The sequence below is a fragment of the Amblyomma mixtum genome, chromosome 6, assembly GCF_055824585.1.
Source record: "Amblyomma mixtum isolate Tamu chromosome 6, ASM5582458v1, whole genome shotgun sequence".
Classification (NCBI taxonomy): Eukaryota; Metazoa; Arthropoda; class Arachnida; order Ixodida; family Ixodidae; genus Amblyomma; species Amblyomma mixtum.
In genome coordinates this window covers 94,422,927-94,434,656 of record NC_143017.1, presented here as the reverse complement: position 1 = coordinate 94,434,656, position 11,730 = coordinate 94,422,927, and the positions used below count along the sequence as shown (strand labels likewise).

General features: G+C 46.6%; 1 protein-coding gene across 1 annotated transcript; it reads left to right on the top strand.

Moving 5' to 3' along the window:
• Positions 1 to 192: 192 nt before the first annotated feature.
• RpL4 (ribosomal protein L4) lies at positions 193 to 8,042 on the top strand. Its single transcript, XM_089548411.1, has 8 exons — positions 193 to 321; positions 863 to 1,112; positions 3,603 to 3,901; positions 4,823 to 4,952; positions 5,751 to 5,907; positions 6,121 to 6,204; positions 6,289 to 6,448; positions 7,802 to 8,042. Exons 1-8 carry the CDS (start codon positions 319 to 321, stop codon positions 8,000 to 8,002), a joined length of 1,284 nt encoding a protein of 427 aa, XP_089404537.1. The 5' UTR covers positions 193 to 318; the 3' UTR covers positions 8,003 to 8,042.
• Positions 8,043 to 11,730: the final 3,688 nt, after the last annotated feature.

Below are 11,730 nucleotides of genomic sequence, written 5' to 3'. Positions count from 1 at the left end.
CAAGAAGCGCTAGCGATAACAACAAACGATAATGACTAAAATTGTAAATTATTACAACAGACCTACACTGACACAAATAAATTATTCATAGTTTTTGTTGAGCAGATTAGAACTTTAAAGTTTTTATGCTAGAAAAAAAAAAAACATTTTGTTGTGGGTTTATTTTTTTTGTCGGCAGGATAGCGGTATTGGCAGTTCCGGTGCCGCCGGTTCCGGTTGGGAACGTGTATCGCTCCGAACATAGTTCCGTCCTTTTTATGTCCGTTGTCGCCATATGCAGAGGCGATTAGTGGCATCGCTAATATAACCACGTTAAAAATGGTATGATATTTTGTGCTACTCTGAGATCTACTGTGCTGACAATGTTTCTGCCGTTCTGAGAGCTTAAGTAGTCTGTCGCGCGGTTTTTTTGTATATTTTTCAAGGCATCGGGTACTGGGCCACTTGGGTCAGCTACCGGCAGTAGGCCTAGTTTTCTCGCCTATTGCCGCAAACCACAGAAGAAAATGGTTGGAGGGTCAGCTTCACGTCTTACGCGCTTGGTTATGTGCGGTTAAATAAGAACCTATAACTTTAACTAATACGGTGTCACTTTTTTGTTCATCACTTTGCCTGTTGTTGCTTCGTCGTGTGGCAGACATACCACTCTGGCGCCACGTGTCTTGTTAAGTGTTGATTTATCTGTGTACCGATTTGTTCTTTTCGGTTGAGATTTTTTCATTAGACGAGCGGGTGAGAAAATTCTACGTTAGGTTTGATCCCGCAGTGAAGTTCTGTGCTGCATGCAGTTTGCTCCGGCGAACGTGGAGCCACGGCCTTTGATGTCTCGTGTTCGATCCCCGTTCTGCACCATGTTTTGCAGGCGTATACCTTAGCGCGACCCTTGGTCAACGTTTACAATGAAAAGAACGAGCTGTCTGGCGCCACCGTGGCGCTGCCGGCTGTGTTCAAAGCGCCCATCAGACCCGACATTGTGAACTTCGTTCACATGAACATGGCCAAGAACAGCCGCCAGCCGTACGCCGTCTCCAAGGAAGCCGGGCACCAGACGTCCGCCGAGTCCTGGGGCACGGGTCGTGCTGTGGCCCGTATTCCCCGTGTGCGCGGTGGCGGTGAGTCGCATTGGCAACGCGCATAGTTGAGGGGGGCCTGCATGCTCAATGGTTACGCTGTCTCCTCGAAGTTGGGATTAGGGATGTTTGTTACAAGCTCCCGGTTTCTAGCTTAGGAGAGATTCCTAGTGTAGTTCTCAGTTACATTATGCACCTGAGCTGTGAGCGGTTCAAGCTGTAGGCCCGTGTGGCCTGACAGGAGAGCTTGTATTCGGTCATTCCAGCTCCTATAGGTGGCGCGGCGGCAGTACGACATGGCGGACGAGGCGGTGATGGTGCCGCTGCTAAGGCGTGCGCACAGTAGAAGCAAAGCTGTTTCTTGAGATTGTGGCATCTTTCGTTCCAGATTTAGCGCCTAAAAAAGCGCAGTAACCTATTAATATCAGCCCCTTCTTGAATTTCGCTGCATTACAGGCTCGAAATAAATTTTTATCTATATGAGCATGGAACTGCTATTTGGCAAGTGCCGCAAAACCTTCGTCTACGTTGAAACTTGCAAACTGAGCAGAGTAACGTGCGACAAACACTTTGAACTGCAATTTTTTGCGCTTTCACTTTCTTGTTCTTTCGGCACATTTCTGTGCGGTGATCGCAGTCAATATGGGGGTAAGGGCCTGACTTTTTTTCGCAATTTTGGTCCCTTTCGGCGCTCACTCGAATGCGGAATTCTACAGTCTAGGCTTTAAGCTGGTGCCTGAAGAATTTAATGACTCAAGACAACCTGACGTTATATTTGGTGCTGACACGAGTGCAGCCTTTAGCCGCATAAATGCGGCAGTGTAGTTATTGCGCGATGATCCTATAAGGACACAATTTTAAAAAAAATCAGCAGTTCGTAATACTGGGCACGGTCCGCGGCGTCCGGGGCTACTCCACTTACCAATTACAACAGTGATCAAAATATACTTTTGAATATTTTTCTGTATCAAACAAGCCAGCAACATCAAGATCCTTGAGCCCACAATTTTAACTTGTGATTAGCTGCTTGTTTAGATAAAAAGAAAAGCTTTATCAGTGGTCTACATTTTCTCACGAAGGAATTGTGTTTGGCGGTCTTGCATGTGGGCGGAGCATAACTGCAGATTGAGTTGTATCCGACTATATAGTTTATCTGCAGTGTATGCTGGGCACATATGCGGTGATAGAAAAGGAAATGTATACTGTTATTTGAAGCGGCAGCCAGAGGACCATTTCAGCTTCATAACACAGTCTAAATGAACTCTCAACTAGTGGGAGAAAAGAGCTGTGATCGAGTGAGCAGACGACATTTTCGAAGAAACGTTTGCTGTTATCCAGCCACTTTGCACATTATATCCGAGAAATGAAGTTTTTGTCATTTATATCTCAATTTAGCAATCACGTTCTGGCCATGTTTAATTTAGACCAGAATGGACTGAAGCTTCATGAAAAATCTTTGTTTGCTGGAAGCGGCCGTCTTAAAATATAACCAGTATGCTTCATGTCAACTCAGTATGTAAACACTGCACTGCTTTCATGTAGCTGTAATACGCTACGTTGGTCACATAAACAAAACTTTGAACAGGAATGCATTGACGACACGGTGTCGTGGCTTCAACTGAGTACGTCGTTGGGGAACACACCGGACATGGGGCTGAAATTTCATGTTACCAACCTGCCGAATATATTTAATCACTGCTTTTTTAACAGTTTACGTGTTGGCAGAAACAAGATGTTTGCTGTTTCGAACATTCGCACATCGTAGAGTAACAGAATTAACTCATTTTTGACGCGTATCTTACGCTTCAAACCACTGCGATTGCACGCGCCGCGCAGAGCGATCACCGGCTCGCTGCTTCAGGAAGAGGCCGCGTGGCGCCGCCACCGTCGCTGGAACGACCGAATAAGTGCGCGTGCTGGCGAGAATGTATCATTAGGGACTGTCGGGCAGTGAACATACAGTAATGCTGCAGGTCATGTTCTCAGCTTGATCTGTGCTCTCACATCAGCTGTGCTGTGTTGGTGGATGGAGCTGTCGTGAGGATTCGTTGTGAGCATGTGCATTTCGTAGGCAAGGAACACACCAGGAACTTTGTGTCTGTGCAAATATCCAGCAATCTGAAGCTTCTTTCAGGCACTGCAGTTAGGTGATGTGCCATAATTTGCTGCATTACAGGGTGTTCAAATAATTTTTGGTCACTTGATGGACCTTCGTGCTATTGGGAGCTTGATTAGCAGTGCACAAGTTCTTTTTTTTTTTTTATTAAACCCCGTTATGGGCTTAGGCGTTGAACGCAAGGAAGGAGGTGTTCATTGGATGGTGATGTCATGATGAGAATGGTGATGTCATGATGAGAATGGTGATGAATATCGCTGCAAGGCAAACTTTAGCTACATGTTGGGATTGTGTGTTGGGCATGTGAATTGCAGTTTGAATATACTTTGGATTTGTGGTGAAAATATACTTTTGGTCCTGCTTTGCACAGTTCACCTGTGTTTTGTGGCTGATGTTGTTCTCGTGTCTCCCTCCAGGTACCCACCGCTCTGGCCAGGGTGCCTTTGGCAACATGTGCCGTGGTGGCCGCATGTTTGCGCCCACCAAGACGTACCGCCGCTGGCACCGGCACATCAATGTGGCCCAGAAGCGCTACGCCATCTGCTCGGCGGTGGCTGCCTCTGGCGTGCCGGGTCTGGTGCTCTCCAAAGGCCACAAGATTGAGCAGATCCCTGAGGTGCCCCTGGTGGTGAGCGACAAGGTGCAGGACCTCACCAAGACCAAGGAGGCCGTGCTGTTCCTCAAGAAGATCAGGGCATGGACCGACGTCGAGAAGGTAAGACTGGAGACCTGTTTACATTGCCGCACTTGTAATGCCGGTGATAAGAAGCGGCAGTGTAAACCGCTCTTTGATAAAACAACAGTTCTGTTTAGGCATAGAGACCAACTTGTGCGGGAACTCATGGAAGCATTTCATATGCGTATCAGCGGAGATACATGCGTCAGCCAGACTTCCGTCCGCTTCTCTGATAGGGAGTTCTGTTTTTTGGCCAAATCACTCTAGTACGCAGGGGGGTGACGTGATGTTCTTGATGTCAGATTGGTATGATTAGTTTTTTTTCTTTTTCCTGTTTATATGTGCATGTGTTTCGGAATAAATCTTCAGTTGTGAGTTAGCCCTCGTCCTGGTCTTGTCTTTGCTTCGTCCTCGTTTTTTCTGCGCAATTTTTTCAGTATGCTGTTTACATGAACTCGGTAAGAGTTCAGTTCAGTTTATTACCTTAAAAGTCCCCCGTAGGGGCATTACATAAGGGGTGGGTTTTTATACAAACAATAAGGATCATGGTAAACAGTGATTGAGAAAATGGTCAGATACAAGTTGCAAAAACGAAGATGGGCAGGTAGTAGAAGCGATTTCGTGGGGAAGGCCGTCAAGTTAGCTTGTCGGGTAAAGAAAAGACATATTTTTGAATACTGATTCCAGCAGCTGCTGCCGAATGGGGATGTTGGCGGTTGAATGAAGTCTCTATTTACAGCTGTGACAGTCATTATTGTGACTTTTTTTATTGTGATCGTTATATGGCTGAAAGAGGTTCAGAGGTCAGATGGAGTCTACAGAAGACACTGCTGATGCTGTCTCTGGACATTGGAATTTAATTTTCTGAGGAGTGTATGAATGCCGAGATGCCTGTTGTGCACTGGGAGCTGTGTGGAGGCTTGAGGCATACAATGAACACTTGCTGCTTCCTTGTGCCAGGTCTACAAGTCTCGTCGGCTGCGTGCTGGCAAGGGCAAGATGAGGAACCGCAGGCGCATCCAGAGGTTGGGTCCCCTCGTCATCTACGAAGCAGATCACGGACTGACACGCGCTTTCAGGAACATTCCTGGTCAGTGCTTGTCACCCCCCTAAAGAGCATATTTCCTTTTCGGTCGTGTTGCAAGATGCTAAGTGAGTGCATTGATAGGAGTTAACATCAAGTTGTGTCTGGCGGTGCTTGGGGCGACAATGACGGCAGCAGACTAGTCCACAGCGACAGTTAACACGTTGTTTTGGTGTAGCACCATTAAAAGTTCTTAATTTCTAAAAAATTTGGGGCCACCTTTGTTGATTCACCCTGTAAACAAGCTGCAATTGGCCATATGCCTAATTTCAGAGTCCATTTTTGGTGGAACCAGATGAGGTAATTGAACTCGGCAGGTATATTTAAATGCTGGTTTTGAAATGCATAGAAAATGGGTGATATGGAGGTATTTTCACTACTTCCTTTGTGGAGTTTGTTACATCACATATCACTGTAAAGGGACATTGCAAGCGTGAAATAATATGAAAATGAATTTGTGCATGCGTGTGTATGTGGTTTTCTCTAGACTACTGCAGCACACATTTCTCCCTGTGAACATTGCATTTAAGGGCAAGGATTTTTTTTTTTTTTACAACCGTGTAATTAGGCTAGTCGGTACATATTTAAGAGCATGGTGTGGAAGCAGTGCATTGAAAATGGATACGAGAACAGGTGGTGCAGCGTACATGGTGTCCAGCCTGGCTTTTTTTTTTCTTTTTGGCTTGGTGGTGCCGCATGACACCAGTTGTGCTCAGTTATGGCTATTTCAGGCCTAATTCCCAAGGGTGTAGTTGTGTTTTCGTGGGCAGTGTGTTTCAGAATGTCTGGTACGTTGTTGTGCAGGCGTTGACACTCTGCGCGTGGATCAGCTCAACCTCCTGAAGGTGGCTCCCGGTGGTCATGTGGGTCGCTTCGTCATTTGGACCGAGGCTGCTTTCCGCCGGCTTGACAAGATATACGGCACATATAAGAAGCCCTCGGCTGAAAAGAAGAGCTTCAAGTAAGTTTGTGCAATGTTTTCTTTTGTTATTGTTTTCTCTCCTCTATTTCCAGTGTTGGTGGCTGTAAAGCTGAGTGTTATTTGCTCTGGTTGACTGCGTTTTGTCAACTGTGGCAGCCTTGTACTTGTGATGTGTCAGTGAACTGGTGGATGCATGTTTTTCTTGGAATGATGGTATGCTCAGTGCAGCTGCAATTCTTTTATTCTTTACAGCCTGCCCAAGCCCCAGATGACGAACTCCGATATCAACCGCATCCTGAAGAGCGAAGAAATTCGTCACATTCTGAGGGCACCACAGTGAGTTCCACTTGCCTTATGTTATTCCCCTGCGCATATTCTTGGATATGGGTGCCGTGATGTCATTTGTGGTGTCATGTGCAGGAGGCGTGTCACGCGTCGCACCCAGAAGAAGAACCCGTTGAAGAACGCCAATGCCATGTTGAGGCTCAACCCGTATGCGGCTGTTACTCGCCGGGCTGCTATTCTTCTGAACCAGAAGCGCAAGCTCAAGAGGCAGCTCCTGATTGCCGAAAAGAAGGGTGTAAGTGCTATTTTAGTGTCGTTCTAATTAAGGAAGTGCTAGCCATCCTGGTTAGTTTGGTTGCTGCCTTGCTCAGTTGGGGGTTTGAGGTTTGGACCAAGACAAATTTTTCAACTTTAAAGGGCTTTTTTTTTTTTGTACCCACCGGCTGTGCTCAGGTGGATGTAATCGGTAGTTTACTAGACCTGTGCGAATATTCGATTCGATCCGCGTGTTTGGCATTCAAAGTAACAAGCAAATGATGTTTCTGGAGCGCTCGAGGTTTCGGTTAAGAATACCTCCTCTGGGTCGGCATTGCAGTGCGCACCTAGCCAATGCCCAGAGTTCGACACTTCAGAGGTCAGAGGTGGGCGCTTGCGTGTATTCTGAAGCGGTTCTGCGCATGTGCAGCATCTAGATCTGTAATGCGCCCGCGCGGGAACCGGCATGGTGACGTGCATCAGCTGAAGGGTGCTGGAGAAGTCTGAGCTGACTGCACAATCACGAAAGCTAGCTTGCACAAGGCAAATACAGTTGCCGACCGTTTTTTCGGACTCAGCCGTACCCAAAAAATCGGTCAACTTAAACAAAAGCTTTTGTGCGGCAAACCGGTTTCAAAATCGCGAAAATTGCCGCTCCCCATGTTCTTCCGCCTACAAGCGATAATATTAGCCTCTGAGTCATAGCCATTCTTTCATCATGTCCGCACCCTATCGCATCACGATACCAGCTGGTATGACGTTTCCACAGTCATGCCGCGAATGAATGCACTCGCTGTGTGAAGCAAGAGCAGTCAGTTTGCATGGGCAGTGACACTTATGAAGACTGAGAGGTAACCCATGGGAAGACACGAGCGGAAGCGAGCGCCTCTGAATGAAAGTTGACAAAGCTTCAATGCATTTTCTCTTTTTTTTTCATGAGGTGGTTTTGTGCGTTGGAAAAATGCATTTTAAAAATGTCTGTCGTGCTGTTTAACATCTGTTTGTGTTCCAGAAATATTCAAAATACCCACTTAACATTTCTTCGATGGAAATTGTTATTCGCTTTGGATGCACTCCGAACCAAAAGAACCACTAATATTTTCTTAAGCTTGTTAATCACTCCCCGCTAGGAGTAATTGTAATGTCCTGAAGTTCTCAAACAGCAGGAACTGTTATGTTGAAAGCCAATCAGGAGCATGTCTTCTGTAAAATATCAGAGTTGTGTAGTGAGGCTGCAACACCTTTTCAGGTCCAGTTCTTGATAGCACAGGTCTTCGCTCATAATTGCCCGCAAGTTGCAGCCATTACACAGTTTGTATCAAGGCAACCAAAACTGAGCTGCGTGGCTCATTCGGCTGAATAGTGCCAAACAGGAAATGTGATCTCTCGACAGGTGAAGCTGGATGAGAGCAAGCTGAAGCCGTGGCAGCTTGCCCTGAAGAAGTCGTTTGAAGATCGCCGGGCAGCTGCGATCAAGAAAAAGGGTGGCAAGGCCAAGGACCCAGTTGCCGAGAAGCCCAAGAAAGCCGGTGGAAAGGGCAAGGGCAAAGGTGCAGCCAAGGCATCCGCCAAGACAGCAGCGGCCAAGAAGTAAAACTGCCTTGCTTCAAATAAAATAAAAAAGGGTCCCTGTACATTCAGTTCTTGTGCCTACCTTCTCTGACGTAGATGCATGTTGGCGTTATTTTTTTACTTCATGAATTGCAGGAAGGAGCAATTGGGAGATTTATGAGGCTAGGCCCTCTGCCTTTTGAGCGGAGCTGTTGTTGTTTTTGGTTCGCAACATCCATCTCCCAGGTTCATTTAGTGTTTGGTTGATAAAAAATTGAACTGATTGCAATTACAAGTCATGCTTTGCATGTTCTCAATGCCCATGCTTTTTCTTTAATGCTAGTCATGTAGAGTGAAGTACATCGAAGTATAAATGAAATTTCGGTTGGGGGTCCGATCGCGGCCGCGGCAGCTGAATTTCTTTGGAGGAGAAATTCTAGAGGCCCGTGTACTGTGCTATGTCGGTGCATGTTAAAGAACCCCAGGTGGTTGAAATTTCCGGAGCCCTTCACTACGGCGTCTTTCATAGCCCGAGTCGGACGTTAAACGAACCAAATTTCGGTTGCATGCTGTCTTTGTAATGATGTGTAAGACTGCAACTGAATTCTCGCCTGTTTCGGTTGTAACAGCCGAGCAATGGCAATTATGTCCAAGATGATGCATGTCGTGAGCCATTAAGAAAACTGCATTATGATAGTTTAAGCAACCCCGTATGGCATATGTGGCTAGGCAGGCCTGGCAATGCGTTGTAGACATGGGCGTCCAGAAGGGGGGCCGGTGGCCCCCGCCTCCTGGAATTACGGATATTATTTATGCACTAGTTCCTTTTCGGTGCTAACCTTCTGCGGACGCCCTTGGCTGTAGAACTAGAGGAGCTGCAAGGTCATTGCCCGCTACATATCCTTTGAAGTGCACTTGTTGCTTCGGCTTCAGTTGTATTCAATATAGCGGGGCGGCAGGCACCGACGTGAAACTAATTTCGTATAATGCCGCTATAAGTCTTGTGATGTCTTTCTGAAACGTAAATAAATGGGAGGAGTGCGTCGACCTGTTGGCGGGACGCGGGTAGTACACGCTTTGTGCTGGTGCCCGTTCCCGGCAGGATCATCAGTACTCCTCCCCGAAAAAAGAATTAACGGGCGCAGACGGTCGCTTTCCTTGACAGAGCGAGTGTAAATTTCCGGTAACATCCGGAGCGCGCTTTTCACCGGAATCCGAAACTATACCGTAACTGCAGGACCGTTAGGGTTGGCATTCGGCTTGCCGCTAGTGTGCCAATCGCACGGAAATGTGGAAGGCAGGAGCGCTGTTTCATCACCTTTAATCTCCATTTTCCTCCGACTGCTGGCCGCCGCGAATAGTGAGCTAGAATCCCGAGGAGAATGGGGGCAGTGCTGGTGGGGGTTGTACATGTAGACTTGCATTTGGAGCTAAAACTTTTTTTTAGTCAGCGGGAGCTGCGAGTTGGAGGGGGGGGGGGGGGGGGGGTCGACTTATATTCGTAGTCGACCCCCGTAGTCAATATTCGTATTCGGAGTCTAGTTACATCCGGCAAAATAAGGTGCGTTGTTTCCTTGTTCGTGCGCATTATACGGTAAGCTCCAACTCGAAGTAAAAAAAAAATTCTACATACCTCTTTCAGACTCGCGCTATGTTCTAAAATCGATTGGTTTATAGGGTTCAGCATATCCTAAAGGAACTCAGGCTATGAGGGACGCCGTAGTGGAGGGCTCCGGATAATTTCGACCACCAGTGGTTCTTTAACGTGCACTGATATCGCACAGTTAACGGGCCTCTCGCGTTTCGCGACCGCCGTGACCGGGGTCGAAGCCGCGTCCTTCGGTTACAGTGAACTAGAATATTCTAGTTCACTGTACTTCGGTCAACAGCCCAGTATCGTAACCAGTGAGCCACCGCGGCGGCCGTTCTAAAATCGAGAAAAGTCTGAAAGTTTGTATACATATATTTGGAACCCCTTATTTCACAAAAAATATAGCATGAATGGCTCAAGAACTTCAGGAATTCGCGCACGGCGCTCACTTCCACTCTTACGAAATTGCAAGCCGAATTAATTATTTTCATCAACCGCAACCGTTCCCGCAACGAATGCTTGAGCGTCATTTAATAAACATTCCACCATATGACAGATAAAAAATGTTACAGCAGCAGTCACTTATCCTAAGCGCGCCATATAGAACAAGGCATATCTTTATTTCACTTCTGAAATTCGATCATTTTTTTTCTACACATAAAATGGCCGAAACCATTATGCCCAGCAATGAGTTAAGATGTCGCTGCCATCACTGGCTTTGTAAAAAAAAACTCGAAGTCTCGAAAAAAGTTTGAAAAGCCGCGTGCACAATATACATGGCAGACGCCGCGCCTCAACTGCATACTGATTGCGCATAGTAAAAATATGAGGCTTCCATAATTTTCCAGCTCAATAAACGCAGTTGACGAAGAATATGCATGCAGATGCGTTGACGAAGATGGCTTAGTCGTGTACAAAGGTTTGCGGGAGAAAAAATATTTCGGTGCGGTCGGGCAAAGCAAGTCGATGAAAAGCATTGTAGCACGTGGGCACATGGGTGCTCCATCGTCTAGAAAAATGCCAGCTGACCAACCAGCGAGGCAAATTGGTTTTTGGGGAAAGGAAATTGCGCAGTATCTTTCTCAAATATCTCGGCGGACACCTGAACCGCGCCGGAAGGGGGAGGAGGAAGGTATAGGAGTGAAAGAGAGAAAGAGAGAGAAAGGTCTCCGGAATAATTTCGACCACCTGGGGATATTTAACGTGCACTGACATCGCACAGCACACAAGCGCCTCTTGCGTTTCGCCTCCATCGAAACGCGGCCGCCGCGGTCGGGTTCGCAGAAATGAATTTTCTTACGCGAATCCGCGTCCGTAAACTTTTGTCCGCGACTGTAGACGTCTGCGAAACGGGGTAGACATAGCTATCTCGAGCACTGCCTGCGCTGTTTCGAATTTCTTGAAAATGTGCTTAGGCTTGACCGTAATGCAAGGCGTATAGTTTTATCCGAAAATTCTTAATAAGCGGGGAGTTCACTCTGCGGGCTCCGATAATCTGTACTTCAGCGGGAACTCTTGATGTTATAGGCCAGGTTCAATTTTTGACTTTCTGCTCTCTCCATGTTCGCCTTCAACAAGCACTTTTCACGGAGTTTAGTTCCATGAACGTTGCTAGGGAGCACGAGCGGGTGGGTACAGGACAAGGAAGCAGTACATACACCTAACTTTGGTTGTGTGTTCCTCTGTAATGATTTGTCAGACATTCGTGAACTTAAATCATCCTTTCGAATTCGCCTGCGTCCGCTGAATAATTTACACCTAACTTTGGTTGTGTGTTCCTCTGTAATGATTTGTCAGACATTCGTGAACTTAAATCATCCTTTCGAATTCACCTGCGTCCTCTGAAAATTTATGCATGAATTTTTGCTCGTGCTGTTTCGGTTTCGGCGGCAGAAGAGCGAATACGTCAAAATTAAGTTCAGGTCATGCGAGGCATGCAAAGTGAAGTTTTAGCCGGTTATTCATTCGTTGTCACTCCTGCGATTCTGAAAAAAATCGCGAATTTAAGAATTTTTTTTTGCGGAATTGTGTGCTGCCGCATTTTCTCTATGCTGTTGTTACGTTCATCAGTATAACATACGACATTACGATGGAAAAATGCCAAATTTGCCTTATATTTAAGGATATAACGCGATATAACGCAGTGCACTTCCGCACTGCGCTTCTCCCGAAGGTCCGTG